Source organism: Globicephala melas, chromosome 3 (assembly GCF_963455315.2).
Source record: "Globicephala melas chromosome 3, mGloMel1.2, whole genome shotgun sequence".
Classification (NCBI taxonomy): domain Eukaryota; kingdom Metazoa; phylum Chordata; class Mammalia; order Artiodactyla; family Delphinidae; genus Globicephala; species Globicephala melas.
In genome coordinates, this window is record NC_083316.1 from 160,913,304 (window position 1) to 160,933,646 (window position 20,343).

The 20,343-nt window shown below is 43.1% G+C and overlaps 2 protein-coding genes across 2 annotated transcripts; both read left to right on the forward strand.

The window, feature by feature from the left end:
- The first annotated feature begins 745 nt into the window (after nucleotides 1-745).
- On the forward strand, nucleotides 746-3,148 carry LOC115865542 (olfactory receptor 7G3-like). The gene is given in 4 exon segments (XM_030880424.2): nucleotides 746-804; nucleotides 1,357-1,394; nucleotides 2,252-2,912; nucleotides 2,914-3,148. Coding segments are annotated over 4 exon segments (993 nt in total).
- A 3,360-nt stretch (nucleotides 3,149-6,508) lies between these two features.
- LOC115865541 (olfactory receptor 7G1-like) lies at nucleotides 6,509-7,483 on the forward strand. Its single transcript, XM_030880423.2, is given in 1 exon segment — nucleotides 6,509-7,483. A coding segment is annotated over 1 exon segment (975 nt).
- Nucleotides 7,484-20,343: the final 12,860 nt, after the last annotated feature.

Below are 20,343 nucleotides of genomic sequence, written 5' to 3' on the forward strand. Positions count from 1 at the left end.
CCCAGCATCCAGTTGCCTTACTTGGTCCATCTGCCCTTCCTGGAGACAGATCTTCCATCCCCATCCTTCAATATCCAGAGGAAAGGTGAATGAGTACATTGATGGCTCCAAGGTAATCTGAAGTGCCCAATAAATGCAGTGAGAAATGGAACAGTTTATTTTTTTAACCAGCCTATCTGGAGGACATCCAAGAGGTAAGATAAAGTTCAGTGGAATTACCAGTGAGATGACAAGTTTTTGACGTTCTTGGTATATTTACTTTTCCACATTCATCCTATTTGCAATCAGCTTTCATCATTTCTGGCTCCTATTCTGTCTTCTAAATCCAAGGGATTCCTTCCCCAGCTGAGTATGAATTAGCCTCTTCAGAAATCTGGCAGATGTTTTTACAATTCTCTGGTTTCCCTCATCTATTTGGTAGTGAGTGGGGCTGGAGTGACGTGAGTTTGGCTTCTCAATTTTCCCAGTCCTCATTCCAGATTTCGTCTTTAGAGAACTCAATCAAGTCTTGTCCTTATCTCTTGCTTCTGAGGACTCTGAGAGAGGACGTTGAGTCTACTGTTTAGTCTTTCTTTGAAAACCTCCAAACAAAACATTACAAAATATTTTAAACCATGAGAACTGCACAGCAAGCAGTAAAATAAACAGCCATGCAACCACCTTCCAGAATTAATGCCAAGCTTTTGCCATATTAGCTTCAGCCACCTTTAAAAGATTGTGACGAAGGCAGACATCATTACAGGGCATGCTAGGTGCTCAGAAGAAAACCACCAGGACAGAAGTCCAGAGCCACAAGCTTACAGAGTAAGCAGGGTCTCAGTGCAGTCACAGGAAAACTTACATGTGTGTTGGAGCACATGGGCATGTGAACCTGCCTTTTCAACTATAAGTTGTATGAAATGTAGGTGTAGGTCAAGTATTTCTTTTTCTTTTGGCTGCGTTGGGTCTTTTTTGCTGAGCGTGGGCTTTCTCTAGTTGTGGCTAGCGGGGGCTACTCTTTGTTGCAGTGCGCAGGCTTCTCATTGTGGTGGCTTCTCTTACTGCAGAGCACGGCTTCTAGGCATGCGGACTTCAGTAGCTGCGGTGTGCGGGCTCACTAGTTGTGGTGCACGGGCTTAGTTGCTCCCGCGGCATGTGGAATCTTCCCGGACCAGGGCTCGAACCCCTGTCCCCTGCATTGGAAGGCGGATTCTTAACCAGTGCACCACCAGGGAAGTCCCTGTAGCTTACTCTTGACATTTTCTTTCTTTTTTAAAAAATTGAGATATAATTGACATAGAACATTGTATTAGTTTTAGGTGTACAATATAATGATTTGATATATGTATCTATTGCAAGATGATGGGCAAAGAACAGCTTTCATGTCAAAGTTGAGGGAGATACGAGGCTGCTGAGTTCATTTCAGAAGGACTGCAGAGGCAAGCTGAGAAGACTTTCACTGGCCAAAAGACAATTTGAGAATATAAATAACAACTGCAGTGTATTGAAATATATCGAATGCATTTAAAATCCAGGAGTTCATGATGACAGCATTTATCGTTGGATAATGCTGAAAACCAATTATTTTAAAAAGTGATGAACACAAGAATCAAGAAGTATTCTTTCTTATAAGAACTCAATTTCTTATAAGAAATAAATCTATTTTTTACAAAATATTTATTTAGTTATTTGGCTACGCCTGGTCTTAGATACAGCACGAGGGATCTTCATTGTCAGTGCGGGATCTTTAGCTGTGGCATGTGGGATCTAGTTTCCTGACCAGGGATTGAACCCGGGCATCCTGTGTTGGGAGAGTGGAGTCTTAGCCACTAGACGACCAGGGAACTCCCAGAAATCCACCTATTTAATTCGGGAAATTTCATCTTTATGGAAGTATTTCAGCCAATAACTGAAAGGATTGGAGGATCCCACGTGCCGCGGAGCGGCTGGGCCCGTAAGCCATGGCCGCTGGGCCTGCGCGTCCGGAGCCTGTGCCCTGCAACGGGAGAGGCCGCAGCAGTGAGAGGCTCGCGTACCGCAAAAAAAAAAAAAAAAAAAGCTTGGGACAGGGGGTGGTGTGGGGCGAAGCTTTATGGGAATGTAAAGCGAGGAAAGAAGAGGGGAGACAAGGAAGGAGAAAAGACCTGTAACTGATTGGTTTCAAAATATGGACAATATTAAGGAAGTTTCTCTGAAGTTTTGTTTCCTTGTCACCATCTTTCTAACAGACCCATTGACAACGTGAAACCCTGAAACCTCTCTGATACTGCAGAATTCCTCCTTCTGGGACTGTCAGGGGATCCAGAACTGCAGCCCCTCCTATTCTGCCTCTTCCTGTCCATATACGTGGTCACTGTGCTTGGTAACTTGCTCATCATCCTAGCCAGTATCTATAACTCCCACCTGCACACTCCCATGTACTTCTTCCCCTCTAATCTGTCTTTCATTGACATCTGTTTCACCACCACCACAATCCCAAAGATGCTAGTGAACATCCAGACACAGAGCAAATCCGCCAGTTACACAGGATTCCTCACCCAAATCTGCTTTGTCTTGACTTTTGCTGGACTGAAAACTGGAATTCTGGCCACGATGGCCTATGATCGATTTGTGGCCATCTGTCACCCACTGAGGTACAGTGTCATCATGAACCGCAAGCTCTGCAGGCTGCTGGTTCTGATCTCCTCCTTTGTTAGTGTTGTGGATGCCCTGCTCCACACTTTGATGGCACTGCGGCTGTCCTTTTGCACAGAATTAAAAAGTCCCCTCTTTTTCTGTGAACTAGCTCATATTCTCAATCTCGCCTGTTCTGATATCCTCATTAATAACGTCCTCCTGTATTTAGTGACCAGCCTGTTGGACGTTATTCCTCTCTCTGGGATAATTTTCTCTTATACTCGAATTGTCTCCTCTGTCCTGAAAATCCCGTCAGGATAAGGCATTTTCCATCTGTGGGTCACACATAATAGTTGTTTCCTTGTTTTACGGGACAGGTTTTGGGGTGTACTTTAGTTCTGCAGCCACTCACTCCTCCAAGAAGAGTGCAGTAGTATCAGTGATGTACACTGTGGTCACCCCTATGATGAACCCCTTTATCTGTAGTCTGAGGAGCAAGGCTATGATAGGGGCTTTGAGGAAACTCATCTCTAGAATATCATCTTTCCATTGATTTCCAGTTGCTTTAGGCTTACACTGCTGGAATATAACACAGAGAAATAAATTAAGGAGAGGTCCAGCAAGTCTGACCACCTTCTTGAAATACTTAAGACCAGATATCAGATGGTTAAGGGTGAGAATTTGTTTTTAATTAAAGAAATTTTTTTGGTGTTTCTTTTTTATTTTTATATTTCTGGGGGGTGAGAATTTTGGAATCAGACCACCTGGATTTGAATCCTACCTCTGCTAAACAGTAGCTATGTGACCTTTGACAGTTTACTTGAACCCTCTAAGCTCAGTTTCCTCATCTACAAAATTGGCATAATTATATTTACAATTGTGGAAGATTTGAGAGACTTTGATACTCTCAGAGAGAATACATGCGTGCTTTCAGCAATAATGAGGCAAAAGTCTCAACTCTCATAGGGAAATGATAAACGATCACTTTATCATCTTTTCTAACAATGACTTTAGAGGTCAGATAGGTCTAGGCACAAAAACACAGGGCTGCATTTCTTTCTGCCTAAGCCTTCCTCCTAAGGCTGTTCCCATGATGGTCATCAATGCCTATAGCTGTGCAGGGACATTACAGACACAATAACCAGAAACAGAAAACTGGCTGCCTCTCCTTAGGTCTCTTTGCAATGCAGAAAGAATCTTTCCAAGGAGACACCCAAAAGACATTGTTTTTCTTATCAGCCTGATTTGGGACATATGTCCTGTATTAGTTTCCTATTGTCATTGTGACACATTACCACAAGCTTAGTATCCTAAAACAACACAAATGTATTCTCTTGCAGTCCTGGAAGTCAGAAGCCTGAAATCAGCTACATTGGGCTAAAGTCAAAGTGTTGGGCTCCTTTTGAAAGCTCTAAGAAAAGAATGAAATGTGGAGTTATTGTTTTTTGTTTGTTTGTTTGTTTTTGGCTGTTTACATCATGGCTTGTGGGATTTTAATTCTGTGACCAGGGATTGAACCCAGGCCAAGGCGGTGAAAGTGCTGAGTCCTAATCACTGGACTGCCAGGGTATTCCCCGGAGTTATTGTTGAATGCGTAAAGAATTTCTGTTCAGGGTGATGAAAAAGTTCAGGAGATGGTTAATGGTGGTGGTCCCACAACATTGTGAATGTTCTTAGTGCCATGGAACTGAACACTTTAAATGGCTGAAATGATAAATTTTATATCTATTTCGCCACAATTTTAAAAAGTCAAAAAAAGGGAATTGAAACTGATAAATAACATCGTTCTCTCTAGACAAAAACAAACAAAAATCATTCCAATGTTAAGCAAAAGTCAAAGTGATTAAATATTTTGGAAGACCATATACAAAGATATTTTTATAACCTCAGAGGAGTTGAGCACCTGAGAGACTAATACAATCCAAAAGGTAAAGACTGAGGAATTTAAGCACTTTAAAAATAAGCCACTAGGGCTTCCCTGGTGGCGCAGTGGTTGAGAGTCCGTCTGCCGATGCAGGGGACACGGGTTCGTGCCCTGGTGCAGGAAGATCCCACATGCCGCGGAGCGGCTGGGCCCATGAGCCATGGCCACTGAGCCTGCGCGTCCAGAGCCTGTTGCTCCGCAACGGGAGAGGCCACAACAGTGAGAGGCCCTCGTACCGCAAAAAAAAAAAAAAAAAAAAAAAAAAAGCCACTAATAAAAAAGTTAATACAGAAAAAAAAAGCCACAAACAATTTTCGAGAATGAAAATTCAGAATTGTTCTTTCAATATAATGAAAAAAGCAGGGCAAATAAACTTCCAATGAAATATCTCCACATGTGACCTTATTCACTCCATCGATATCAACATGATTTGATTACTCAGTACGGAAATAAACAACTTTTAATATATTCCGGCACTCTCAAAAATCAATCCTTCTCACCCTCTCCCCTGTAGCCCCCAGTCTACTTTCTGCCCTTATGAAGTTGCCTATTCTATGTACCTTATAACTGAAATCATACAATATTTGTCCTTTTTTGTCTGGCTGATTTCGCAGAGCATCATGTTTTTAGGGTTTATCCATGTTGTAATGTGTCAGAATTTCATTCCTTCTTATATGGCTGAAATGAATGAATAAATAAATAACTTCATAACCTACAATTATAACCAGGCTTCCTGATATCATTGATTGCATAGATATGCCATTGGTTGTATCTAAAAAAAGAATACTAGAGTCCAGTTAGAGAAGAATGGTTTGTCCACATTTGCATTGTATGTGAAATACGTGTGAACAGAGAGAGGTGGAGCAGTGAATGATGAACACCTGGCTTCATAGCATCAGGGAATCAACCACCCTGAATTGTTCCATTAGATCTTCTTGGCCTTTAAGGATTTGCACTGCACTGGCATCAGCGTGATGATGAAATTGTTTGGCTAATGAGGAGCTTTGGATATTGGTCCTCCAAAGGTACAGAGACTACAAATTGTGAAAAACGCACTCAACAGCATTTCCCCGGTAAAGAAACAGCACACCTGTACCTCCTCCTGGAGATAAGCCTTCTTGCCCAGGAGCCTGGAGCTTCACTCAGTCCCTCTCCTCTTATAGAACTTTAGTCTCCATCACTGAACATCTAGCAGAGATGCATCATTGCATCTCTAGGAGAGATTCCATCATTGCACCTCTAGGAGAGATTCCATCATTGCACGGTGAAGTCATCCAGGTAGCAAAATGTCCCTTTGTTAATGTTTGGAAATCAGGGCAGGTGTTTTACTACAAGTTTATCCAGGGGAAACTGTGAGGAAAGGACATGCATAAAATGATTAGAACCAAGGCATTCATTTGCCTCATGCCTGTCTCCCATCTTGACATGTTCCCTCGTACCTTTCCTGAAATCCTCAAAGAGCTCTCATTCTGTCAGTCTCCTACTCTCTCTCCACAATGGCAAAGAACACGCTCATTTACAAACATGGTGATTGTTTTCAACTTGGCGGGCATTTAACTTCATTTCTGTAGTGGTTTCGGGGAGGAGGCTTGGGCAGTTTTACTGTATCTTCCAGTTCTGTGTTTTTAACACAGCTCTGTGTTATCTCTGTTGCCAGGCTGTGAGGTCTCTGAGAAAGGAGGTGGCAATCCAGTTAGACTCATCAGCCTGACTACCTGTTTCTCCTAATAAAGTTACCAAATGTTATAAATAATCAGAACATCATAGTGTAATTTTTAAAATGACCATTCCTAGATCCTTTCGAGAATTAACAAATGTTGACACACTGCTTTATTAACTTCAGGTCTTTTTTCAAAATAACAAAATAACAAGCATATGGAAAGCATCCCCCCATTCTATTACTTCCCTTCCCAAACTGGTGTTTGCCTCTGGTGATACTCCTGCTGCTGGACTAGGGACCACATCTTTTCCATCAGATTTATCAACAATATGGAACCCAGAAACCAAACAGATGTTGCAGAATTTCTTCTCGTGAGACTGACAGAGGATCCAGAACCGAAGACCACTTTCTTCAAACTGTTCCTGTCCGTGTACCTGATCACCATCCTGGGAAACCTTCTCATCATCTAGGCTGTCATCTCTGACTTCCAACTCCACACTCCCATGTACTTCTTTCTCTCCAATCTGTCCTTTACTGACATCTGTTTCAGCACCACCATGATCCCAAAGATCCTGGAGAACATCCAAGCACAGAATCAGAGCATCACGTATAGAGGCTGCCTCACCCAGATCAGCTTTGTTCCGACTTTTGTTTGCTGGGAAAATTTTCTCCTTTTAGTAATAATGGCCTACGATCGTTATGTGGCTATTTGTCACCCACTGAGATACACAGTCAGCATGAACCCCCGCCTCTGTGTTCAGCTGATTCTACTCTCCTTGTTCATTAGCATTGCAGATGCCCTGTTCCATAGTCTGATGGTGCTGCAACTGTCCTTTTGCACAGACCTGGAAATCTCCCTCTTCTGTGAAGTTGTTCAGGTCATCAAACTTGCATGTTCTGATACCCTCATCAATAACATCCTGGTATATTTTGCAGCTGGCATATTTGCTGGTGTTCCTCTTTCTGGAATCATTTTCTCGTATATTCAAATTGTTTCCTCCATTTTGAAAATGCCCTCATCAGGCAGAAAGTAGAAAGCTTTTTCTACCTGTGGGTCTCACCTCTCAGTGGTTTCCTTTTTCTATGGGACAGCTTTTGGGGTGTACATTAGTTCGGCAGTTACTGACTCTTCCAGGAAGACTGCAGTGGCTTCACTGATGTACACTGTGGTCGCTCCTGTGATGCACCCCTTCATCTACAGCCTGAGGAACAGAGACATGAAGGGAGTTTTGAGGAAACTTATTGGTAGAGTATTTCTTTTCTGTGATTGTGTCATCCGATTTGGGATGGGTTCACTAGAATGAATCAAAGTAAAAGGAATACGGATGAGCTAGAATGCCTGACTCTTTCAGCAGTAGGTTCTTTGGTAAATAGATACCATGATCGCTAAGTGCATTTTAACTTAGGGTTAAAACCTGAAGTGCTCTTTTTTTTTTTTTTTTTTAGCACTGTGATTTCCATTCTCTAAGAAAAGTTTCTTCAGTTAAGGTCTATGGAAGCTGAATCTGAGGCAGAGGTTCATGGTATAGTAATTTTGTGGGGAATGTTCTGAGCACAAGGGAAGTGGGAAAAGGTGGATAGGTCAAGGAAATGATTTAAAGAAGTCTGTGGTCATGCAGAAGTAGATTCTGCTCGATTCTATGGGTAGCACCGTGTGAATTGCACCCCAGAGTTAAGCCTACTGTGGGACGTAGTGGTTGATCTTTCATACCCCAGATCAGGAATCCTTGAGACTGGTCACTGGTAAATTGTACATGTGTGGGGCAACATTAGCACCCAGAACACTCAGCTTTATTTTGTATACAATTTTTTGTGATTAGATTATCTCAGTAGTTTGAAATGATTGTGTGATGTTTGAAACTGATCAGTGAGGAAGACTTTCTTCCTAATGAGAGAAATTAATCCTGAGTCTAATATGTGCAAACAATAAAGATATCTTCATTACAAGGATCTCAGAGGTAGAAAATTGCGCAGGAGCAGGAAAGTAGAGATTCATTCATTCCTCCAGGAAGTGGCTTCGTGCTAGGGCTGATTCCCCTCATGGACCCAGATGGCTTCACAGATGCAGGTATCATATCTAGATATGATTCCCAGAGGAAAAAAACCCAAATAACAAAAAACCCTGACTGACCTTCCCTGGGTCTGAGGTTAATTGAGGGACTATTTATAACGGATATTTCCGTGGCATCATCCATAAGGTATTACCTTCAATCTTATCACTGAGAACAGGATCATACGCCACCTACTTAATCTAATTCCTGGTATAGGGGAAATGATTACTATGAGAACCTTACTCTTATCATATGTAGTGTAATTACTGGACAAAAACAGGACAATGCTTCAATAAAATTTAACTAGTATTGCTGTGTTCCATATCTTGCATATCTTCTTAACTCTTATAATCCTATTGTCTTCACATAACTTTATCACTTGCTTCAGCAGTTAGATTTGTTTTCATTTACTGTTATATTTATCAGGCTTTTCCGTTGGTGTGAATAATATGATAAAATAAATATTTGTTAGGTAAGCAGGGCAAAGTTTGGTAATCTTCTGGCATCGTTTTTCCTTTGAAATCTTCTCATTGGCTTTTTTTTGAATTTTATTTTATCTTTTTTATACAGCAGGTTCTTATTAGTTATCTATTTTATACATATAAGTGTATATATGTCAATCCCAATCTCCAATTCATCCCACCACCGCCATCACCACCCCCACTTTCCCCCCTTGGTGTCCATATGTTGGTTCTCTACATCTGTGTCTCTATTTCTGCCTTGCAAACCAGTTCATCTGTACCATTTTTCTAGATTCCACATATACACATTACTATACGATATTTGTTTTTCTCATTCTTTTTTTTTTAACATCTTTATTGGAGTATAATTGCTTTACAATGGTGTGTTAGTTTCTGCTGTATAACAAAGTGAATCAGCTATACGTATACATATATCCCCATATCTCCTCCCTCTTGCATCTCCCTCCCACACTCCCTATCCCACCCCTCTAGGTGGTCACAAAGCACCGAGCTGATCTCCCTGTGCTATGCGGTGGCTTCCCACTCACTATCTATTTTACATTTGGTAGTATATATAAGTCCATGCCACTCTCTCACTTTGTCCCAGCTTACCCTTCCCCCTCTCGGTGTCCTCAAGTCCATTCTCTACGTCTGTGTCTTTATTCCTGTCCTGCCCCGAGGTTCTTCATAACTTTTTGTTGTTGTTGTTTTAGATTCCATATATATATGTTAGCATACAGTATTTGTTTTTCTCTTTCTGACTTACTTCACTCTGTATGACAGCCTCTAGGTCCATCCAAGTCTCTACAAATGACCCAATTTCATTCCTTTTTATGGCTGAGTAATATTCCATTGTATATATGTGCCACATCCTCTTTATCCATTTGTCTGTTGATGGGCTTCACTGGCTTATTTGTAAGACTGTATCTGAGCTTTTACTTCTCTCCTTAGTCATATTATTTTCCTCAACTTTTTTTTAATATTTATTTAGTTGCACTGGGTCTTAGTTGCAACACGTGAGCTCCTTAGTGGTGGCACGCATGTGGGATCTAGTTCTTTGATCAGGGATCAAACCCAGGCCCCCTGCATTGGGATCACGTAGTCTTATCCACTGCACCACCAGGGAAGTCCCTCCTCAGTCATCTTATATTGCTTTGTTTCTTTTTTTTTTAATTTAAGTTAAGCATTTTAAAAAATTAATTTATTTTTTGGCTGCATTGGGTCTTTGTTGCTGTGCGGGCTTTCTCTAGTTGTGGAGCGCGGGGGCTTGCCTTATTGTGGAGCATGGGCTCTAGGCACGTGGGCTTCAGTAGTTGTGACATGTGGGCTCAGTAGTTGTGGCTTCTGGGCTCTAGAGCGCAGGCTCAGTAGTTGTGGCCCACGGGCTTAGCTGCTCCACGGCATGTGGGATCTTCCCGGATCAGGGCTCGAACCCGCGTCGCCTGCACTGGCAGGCAGATTCTTAACCACTGCACCACCAGGGAAGTCCCTATTGCTTTGTTTCTTACACATCTCTAGTGGAGTCCACATAGAGAAACATCCTTGAATAAAATTAATTGTATCATTGATGTCTTAGCAGATTGGGTGCAGACTTAGGGCCTTCATGGAAAATTATTAAATGTGTCTTATTCTATGGAGAACTACTTTCCTTTGACAAGGAGATGTTGAGAATAAGACAAGAGTGTAAGGCCAACTGGCCCGAGGCAGGGGAACGCAATCAGACTCACAGGTTGCATCAGACCGAAACTCTCCGGACCACCCAGTTCCAGACACTGATCTGGAGACTGTCCGGAGTACCCAGTTCCAGGAACTGACCTGGGGACTTTCCACCCGGCCCAGCCTTCCCGCCTTTCGCGGGGCGGGACTAACGTTCCCAAGACTGATGCGACCGGACCAGATATTGCCACGATACCCGAAAAGACCACCAAATAAGGAATACCCTGCGCCCTCCCGGATTCGCCACACCCCTTTCCCTTCTTCCCCTATAAAATCTTGCCCAACCCTCGCCCGGGCGCGACTTCTCTGGCCCCTTTCTCTCGGACCAGTGAACCTCGCCCGGGAGCGTTCCTAAATAAAGCTTGTTTAAGCTCTCCCCCGTTTCTTGGTGCCGTTCCTTAGGAAGAGGAGAAAGGGAAGCTGGCAAAATAAGCAGGATCACTTTCCCCAGAAGCACAGAAACAAGAGGCCACCAGTCAGAATCATCTCTGTGGGTGAGGTGAAAACAGTGGAGCTGTCAAGGGAGAGTCAAGAGTGGGTGAAGAACTTTCTGTTCACTGGTGGTTGAGGGGTGGTTTTATTTTCAGCTCCAACATGGGAAACAGCTCCCTGCCTGGCATTCCTGTTCACTCTAGTGCAGAGCTTCCTCCATTGATGTCCACAGAACAGCTGCAGAGATGAATCACCTGAGACCTTCGTTCATACTGAGGTTTCCCTGACCTCCAGCAAGAACAACTGACTTTGAACCTCTGGGGAGACATGTAAGGGATTATAGAACTCTTAATGAATACTTTTGGAGATTCTGATGACCTCTAAATTCTAAGCTGCATGACCCATATTAGAAGAACATGGGAAATATATTTAGAATTAAGAATATGGAAGGGCCTTTCCTCAATTTTACTTGTTAAAATATCATATACAAAGGAGAACTTAAAACCTATGTGTAGTTCTGCAGGAATAGTAACATAATAAACATGCACATACCTATCCTGAAGTTAAAGCACTGCCGACATTCTAGAATGCAACTGTTCTCCCACTTGCATCACCCCCTCCCCTCCAGGGACAAACAGAATCCTGAATTTTTTTTACTGATCCTTTTCTTTGATGTTCTTCTATTAGTTTAACTCCTATGAATTTGTCATTATTTGGTCATATTTGCACTGTAAAACTGGTAATAGGATTAAATGTCATGTCTTATCACTCTTGTATTTAGGTCTCTGCAATTAATAGATTTTCCTCTTTTCAAAAATTTTTTTTTCTTTTTTTTTGCGGTACGCGGGCCTCTCACCGTGTGGCCTCTCCCGTTGCGGAGCACAGGCTCCGGACGCGCAGGCTCAGAGGCCATGGCTCACTTTACCAAATTCATTGATGATCTCTAGTAGTTTTCTGGTAGCATCTTTAGGATTTTCTATGTATAGTATCATGTCATCTGCAAACAGTGACAGTTTAACTCCTTTTACAATTTGGATTCCCTTTATTTCTTTTTCTTCTCTGATTGCCATAGCTAGGACTTCCAAAACTATGTTGAATAAAAGTGGTTATAGTGGGGCTTTCCTGGTGGCGCAGTGGTTGAGAGTCCACCTGCCGATGCAGGGGACGCGGGTTCGTGCCCTGGTCCGGGAAGATCCCACATGCCACGGAGCTGCCAGGCCCGTGAGCCATGGCCGCTGAGCTGCGCGGCCGGAGCCTGCGCGGCCGGAGCCTGTGCTCCACAACGGGAGAGGCCACAACAGTGAGAGGCCTGCGTACCGAAGGAAAAAAAAAAAAAAATCCACAAACGACAAATGCTGGAGACAGTGTGGAGAGAAGGGAACCCTCTTACACTGTTGGTGGGAATGTAAACTGGTACAGCCACTGTGGAGAACAGTACGGAGGTTCCCTAAAAAACTAAAAATAGAGCTACCATATGACCCAGCAATCCCGCTCCTGGGCATATATCCAGAGAAATACATGGTCCAAAAGGATACATGCACCCCAAAATTCATTGTAGCACTGTTTACAATAGCCAAGACATGGAAGCAACCTACATGTCCATCCACAGAGAAATGGGTAAAGCTGTGGTGCATATATACAATGGATTATTACTCAGCCATTAAAAAGAATGAAATAATTCCGTTTGCAGCAACATGGATGGACCTAAAAATTGTCATATTGAGTGAAGTAAGTCAGACAGAGAAAGAGAAATATCCTATGATATCACTTACATGCAGAATCTAAAAAGAAATGATACAAAGGAACTTATTTACAAACAGAAACAGACTCACAGACTTCGAGAACAAACTTATAATAGTTACCAGGGAGAAAGGCTGGGGGGAAGGGATAGTTAGGGAGTTTGGGAATGACATGTACACACTGCTATATTTAAAATGGATAACCAACAAGGACCTACTGTATAGCACAGGGAACTCTGCTCTATGTTATGTGACAGCCTAGATGGGAAGGGAGTTTGGGGGAGAATGGATACATGTATATGTATGGCTGAGTCCCTTTGCTGTGCACCTGAAACTATCACAACATTGTTAATTGGCTATACTCCAATATAAAATAAAAAGTTTAAAAAAAAGATGCTAGCAGAGACTGTGGTCATCTAATATCTTGACCAACGATAGGAGATCCGTTTCTAACCTCAGATCTCAGTTCTCTGCTGATTGGTGACAGTTCCTGGACATATGGACCTTTTTATAGGGCAGAAAGACAGAGACAGAAAGGGAAAGAGACTGAGACAGAGAGAGAGAGGTAGGGAGGGAGGGGAAAAGGGAGGAGGGGGAGGGAGGAAGGGATGAGCGAAGATGAGAAGGAGGAGGGTACAACAAGATGAAATCACAATCTCTACAATCCAGTATCAGAAGGAGTTTTTATCATTTTTGCCGTATTCCATTTGTTGGAAGCAAGTCACATGTCCCGCCCATATTCAAGGAGATGCCATTACACACGGAGTAAATACCAGCGGGCAGGGATCTTTGGGATCTTAGCCACCTTAGAGGCTGTCTGATGCACCGACATCCTCCTAGAGGCATCTTTTCAGGCGGATTGACCCTCAGTGTCATGGGAGATTGAGGGTGGCATTCTCAAAGCTGGGCTTAGGTGCTGGTATTGACACTCTGAATTCATGCAGTTCCAAGTTGAGACACACGGGGACAGCAGAAACACATAGCTAGGATGTCTCATGCCCCTCAAGTCCTTGGAACCGAAGTTTCCAGGAAGGGTCTCAGTGGTACCAGGCACAGACTTGCTGATCTTGGTTCCTTACCGCACCCCCACCTCAGCCCATTCACCACAGGGGAGCCACAGACTCAGCTTCCCAAAGGCTTCCCAAATTGGGGCACATTAGGAAAGTGACCTTAAGTGTTCTGAGTTTCCCAGCCATCCCATCCTCAGGATTTACCAAATCTCTGCCCCCTTTTCCCCACCGCACCCAGGACCAGCACTGTCTGGGGTCCAAACAGGGAAGGCACAGAGGGTTCTTGTTCTTTCTGAGGTAGAGAGAGAGACAGAGAGACAGAGAGAGAGACACACAGAGAGAGACAGAGACAGAGACAGAGACAGAGAGAGAGAGAGAGGAAGATACTGCGATCCTGATCAAAAATACAACAACAAACGTGTATGGAGCCCAGAGGCCAACTTGGAACAAGATTGATTGTCGTGTCCACTTCATCTGAGCGGTGGGGATCAAGGCAGGATTTGGAGAAGGAGGCCAGGGTGAAGGTGGAGAGACAAGACTGACAGAGTAATTAGACTTTTGGGACACTCAGCATTCCCACAGCAGATATTCATTGGGCGCCTACGATGTTCCTAAGTCTTAATGCCTGGGAATACAATGGACTCATTGGTGAAACAACCCAAAAAAATCTGTCCTCCAGGAGCTAACATTCTAGTGTCGGAGTCCATGAACATAATCAGTAAGCAAAAAATTTTTTTCTTTTTTGGCTGCGCTGCGGGGCATGCGGGATCTTAGTTCCCCGACAGTGCCCTCAGCAGTGAAAGCTCGGAGTACTAACCACTAGACCATCAGGAATTCCCTCAATAAGCAAATTAAGAAAGATATAAGATCCCACTTTTGAGGAACAAAGTAGGGATGAAGGTGGAGGGGTATATTCTAGTTTTCTTTTTAACAGCTTTATTGAGATATAATTCATATAACATTCACTCATTTAAAGTATACAATTCAATGGTTTTTAATCTATTCACAGAGCTGTGCAACCAACACCACAATCAAATTTAAAGCATTTCCTTTACCCCAAAAAGAAACCCCATACTCAATGACAGTCCTTAGACCCAATTTCACCCAAACTCCACAACCCGCTGCCCTGGGCAACCACTAATCTATTTTCTGTCTCTATAGATTTGCTGATTCTGGGCATTTTTCATAAGTGGAATACACAATATATGGTCTTTGTGACTGGCCTTTTTCACCTAGCATAATGTTTTCAAGGTTTATACTTCATTCCTTTATATAACCAAATACTACTCCATTATATTTTGGATACATGTGTCGAGATACCACGTTTTGTTTATCCATTCATCAGTTGAAGGACATTTGGATTGTTTCCACTTTCTGGATGTCATGAATAATGCTGCTATGAACATTTACATACAAGTTTTTGTACAAACAAGATTTTCGATTTATATTATTATTATCTTTATTGAGGTATAATTGACTATATTATAACATTATATTAGTTTCAAGGATACAACATAATGATTCAATGTTTGAATATACTGCAAAAGGATCATAGTAAGTCTAGTTCACATCTGTCACCATACATAGTTACAAAATTTTTTCTTGTGATGAGAACTTCTAAGCAACTTTCAAATATGCAATACTGTATGATTAACTATAGTCACTATGCTGTATATAGGACGGCAGTTTTAAATTAAGTAGTTAGGGAAGATCTCTCTGAGAAGGGGACATTTGGTTTAAGGACCTTAAAAAGTGAAGGAGGTGTATATGTTAATCCCAGTCTCACAATTATCCCTCCCCCTCCCTTTCCCCCCTGGTAAACATAAGTTTGTTTTTTATACCTGTGACTCTCTGTTTTGTAAATAAGTTCATTTGTACCATTTTTTTAGATTCCACATATAAGCAATATCATATTTGTCTTTCTGTGTCTCACTTCACTCATTATGACAAGCTCTAGGTCCATCCATGTTGCTGCAAATGGCATTATTTTGTTCTTTTCTTTTTTATGGCTGAGTAATATTCCATTGTGTATATGTACTACATCTTCTTTATCCATTCCTATATAAAATAGATAACTAATAAGGACCTACCATATAGTACAGGGAACTCTACTCAATACTCTGTAATGACCTATATGGGAAAAGAATCTAAAAAAGAGTGGATATATGTATATGTATAACTGACTCACTTTGCTGTACAGCAGAAACTAACACAGCATTGTAATTCAACTATACTCCAATAAAATTTTTTTTAATTAAATCAGGTTATGAAGAAGCTAGGGGCAGGACAGGAATAAAGATGTGGATGTAGAGAATGGACTTGAGGACATGGGGAGGTAGAAGGGTAAGTTGGGACAAAGTGAGAGAGTGGCATGGACTAATAATACTACCAGATGTAAAATAGGTAGCTAGTGGGAAGCAGCCACTTAGCACAGAGAGATCAGCTCGGTGCTTTGTAACCACCTAGAGGGGTGGGATAGGGAGGGTGGGAGGGAGATGCAAGAGGGAGGGAGGAGATATGGCGATATGTGTATATGTATAGCTGATTCACTTTGTTATAAAGCAGAAACTAACATACCATTGTAAAGAAATTATACTCCAATAAAGATGTTTAAAAAATTTTTTAATTTAATTTTTTAAAAAAGGTGAAGGAGGATACAGAGGACACAGAGAACAACCAGTGCAAAGGCCCTGAGGTGAGAGTGAGCACACTGGCATGTACAAGGAATCACTCTGAGAATAAGATTGGGTCATATTAATAGAGCTAAATAATGAGCAGGGGTCTTTGGTCTTTTTTTTTTGCGGTACGCGGACCTCTCACTGCTGTGGCCTCTCCCGTTGCGGAGCACAGGCTCCGGATGTGCAGGCTCAGCGGCCATGGCTCACGGGCACAGCCGCTCCGCGGCATGTGGGATCTTCCTGGACCGGGGCACGAACCCGTGTCCCCTGCATCGGCAGGCGGACTCTCAACCACTGCGCCACCAGGGAAGTCCTCTTTGGTCTTTTTTTAAAATTAATTTTTATTGGAGTATAGTTGCTTTACAATGCTGTGTTAGTTTCAGTTTCAAAGTGAATCAGCTATACGTATACATATATCCCCTCTTTTTTGTATTTCCTTCCAATTTAGGTCACCACAGAGCATCGAGTAGAGTTCCCTGTGCTATACAGTAGGTTCTCATTAGTTATCTATTTTATACATAGTAGTGTATATATGTCAATCCCAATCTCCCAATTCGTCCCACCCCCCGTTCCCCACCCACTCCTGTATCCGTACGGCCATTCCCTACATCCGTGTCTCTATTCCACGAACAGTTGTTTTTGTTTTTGTTACTGTAAGACAATCGGAGCAGTTCCCAGAGATGATGAAGAAAAAGTGCAGGGGAGGGTGTGGAGAGCAGAGGGATGGAGAAAAATGAAAGGGGGTGGAGGTGAAGGAAGTGTGAGTCTTCAGCAATTGGAGGGTAAATGGCCAGGTGGAAGTGTTACCCTGGGGTCAGAGCCCATGAAAGGGGCAGACCTGGGCTTTAGAAACTGACACCAGTGCTGCAAAGGCCTGGAACTCCCCCTGGTGAGTTGGAATCCCACCCACCCTCCTCCTCAAAGTCTCTAGCAACTCAGACCTGAGCTGAAAAGTCCTGCATCCCTGACAATGCCCTATCCCCATCTGGGCAGAAGGCAGGGCTCAGGTGTCATTAACAAACCACCTGAGGATTTGCTGAAAGATGTCAGATTTCCCTGCTAGACCCAATATCCTTGAGACATGAACCCCACAGTCTGTCCTCCTCATTTCTTTGTTCCCAGTGCCCACAAAATCTAGAGAACAGTCAGGGTTCACTATGAACAGGCTTTCACTCTCAGCACCGTGGGGCCGGGAAGGAACTGGGAGAGTCCAAAGAGTCCAGGAATAAGTCTGAACTATCAGGTTTCGGCAAATCTAAGGACTATACTCCAGGGAGTACCCAAAAACAAAGTGAGGGGAAAGAGAAGAAGCATTTCCCTTTAGGATAGAGAGGGTGTAACCGAGCAGGACCCTATGGGGCCTTCCTGGGACAGGCCCTCCCCCTATATCCTCTGCTTTAGCTCCTCTCTGAACCACCCGGATAACAGTATCTGATGTACATTTCCTGAGTTGTTTTGCAGACGTAAAAATCCCCCACCAAGTGGAAGATGTTAACTACTTGATGACCAAGAGTACATAGTCCCCAAGGCCTCCTGGAGCCCAAGGATCGATAATGTTAACCCCTGTGACTCCGCCCTGTTACCTCACCATCAGCCAATCAGAGAATTGTGCACAAGCAGATCACATACCCTACGAACCCCCGTCCTCACCTGGCTGTTAAAAATTCTTTGCTGGGGACTTCTCTAGTGGCGCAGTGGTTGGGACTCTGTGCTCCTAATGCAGGGGGCCCAGGTTCGATCCCTGGTCAGGGAACTAGATCCCGCATGCATCTCTCAACTAAAGAGCCCACCTGCCACAACTAAGACCCAGTGCAACCAAATAAATAAGCATTTTTTTAAAAAATGCTTTGCTGAAACCCTTCAGGGAGCTTGGGGTTTTCTGGGGCGTGAGCCACCCGGCTCCTGCAGTAAAACTTTCCCTGCTCCAAACTCTGACTTTTTGGTTTGTTTGGCCTCGCTGTGCCTCGGGTACACGAACTTGCATTAACAAGGGGCGTCCCTAGGACATAGTGCAGAGGGTGCCAGCTGAGCGGACTAGCAGTAAGACGTGTAGCCCCCTCCCCAGTCTTTGAGAGAGAAGGACATGGTAGGTCTTCTTGAGAAATAAGACATCTTAAAGCAGGTGCCCATACCCTCTTGGGGGGGGGGTCCCAGACCCTACTGAGAATCAGACAGGAGCTGGGAGCCTCCTCCCTGGAGAAATGCACATTCGTGGTCACTCCCATAATTGCAGTGGTTTTAGTGATTCAGAGCACAGACTCCGGGGTTAGGCTGCCTGGTCTGAAATCCTGGATCTACCGCTAGCCAGCTGGGTCAGCTTAGGTAAAGCCCTAATTTCCTCTATACCTCTATACCTCTGTAAAATGGGGGCAATTGTAATAATAAACCTCACCTTCCAATGCAGAGAGTGTGGGTTCGATCCCTGGTCAGGGAGCTAAGATCCCACATGCCTCGTGGCCAAAAAACCAAAACATAAAACAGAAGCAGTATTGTTACAAATTCGACGAAGACTTTAAAATAAAATGGTCCACATCAAAAACATCTTTAAAAAAAAAATAATCATACCCACTTGGTTAGGTTATTGGATGATTAAACACGATAAGGTGGTGGAGAGTTTCAGACCACATGTGGCAAATAATAACTATTATTATTACTGATGAACCCCATTGTTGGTTTCCTAGGGGCACATGGAGCTGTTTATATCCTGTTTTAGGGTCGGGGGGAAGATGCACAAGTTTGCAGTGTGGACCTAAAAAATTATTCACAACCTAAAAGTTGAGAGTTATGTTTTATTTGGTGGGAATTTTTAGGACTTCAAGCCCAAGAGGCAGCATCTCAAGTAATCCTGAGAGAACTGCTCCAAGGAGGCAAGCGTGGTAAGCCAGGTTATATAGGCGTTTTGTGACAAAGGGCAGGTGGTTGGGAACATCAAAAGACTATCGTTAATTAAAGAAAACCAGATATCTCAAGTTAAGGAATTTAGCACTTTTCTGTGTATAGGAAGATGCAAGAGTCTGGGCTCATTGAAATCATTCCTTTTTTTTTTTCCTTTGTCATTTCTTTTTTAACATCTTTATTGGAGTATAATTGCTTTACAGTGGTGTGTTAGTTTCTACTTTATAACAAAGTGAATCAGTTATACATATACATATGTTCCCATATCTCTTCCCTCTTGCGTCTCCCTCCCTCCCACCCTCCCTATCCCACCCCTCTAGGTGGTCACAAACCACCGAGCTGATCTCCCTGTGCTATGCGGCTGCTTCCCACTAGCTATCTATTTTATGTTTGGTAGTGTATATATGTCCATGCCACTCTCTCACTTTGTCACGGCTTACCCTTCCCCCACCCCATATCCTCAAGTCCATTCTCTAGTAGGTCTGTGTCTTTATTCCTGTCTTACCCCTAGGTTCTTCGTGACCTTTTTTTTTTTTTTTAGATTCCATATATATGTGTTAGCATACAGTATTTGTTTTTCTCTTTCTGACTTACTGCACTCTATATGACAGACTCTAGGTCCATCCACCTCACTACAAATAACTCAATTTCGTTTCTTTTTATGACTGAGTAATATTCCATTGTATATATGTGCCACATCTTCTTTACCCATTCATCTGTTGATGGACACTTAGGTTGCTTCCATGTCCTGGCTATTGTAAATAGAGCTGCAATGAACATTTTGGTACATGACTTTTTTTTTTTTTTGCGGTACGCGGACCTCTCACTGTTGTGGCCTCTCCCGTTGCGGAGCACAGGCTCCGGACACGCAGGCTCAGTGGCCATTGTTCATGGGCCCAGCCGCTCCGCGGCATGTGGGATCTTCCTGGACCAGGGCACAAACCCGTGTCCCCTGCATTGGCAGGCAGACTCTCAACCACTGCGCCACCAGGGAAGCCCATGACTCTTTTTGAATTATGGTTTGCTCAGGGTATATGCCCAGTAGTGGGAATGCTGGGTCGTATGGTAGCTCTATATTTAGTTTTTTAAGGAACCTCCATACTGTTCTCCATAGTGGCTGTATCAATTTACATTCCCACCAACAGTGCAGGAGTGTTCCCTTTTCTCCACACCCTCTCCAGC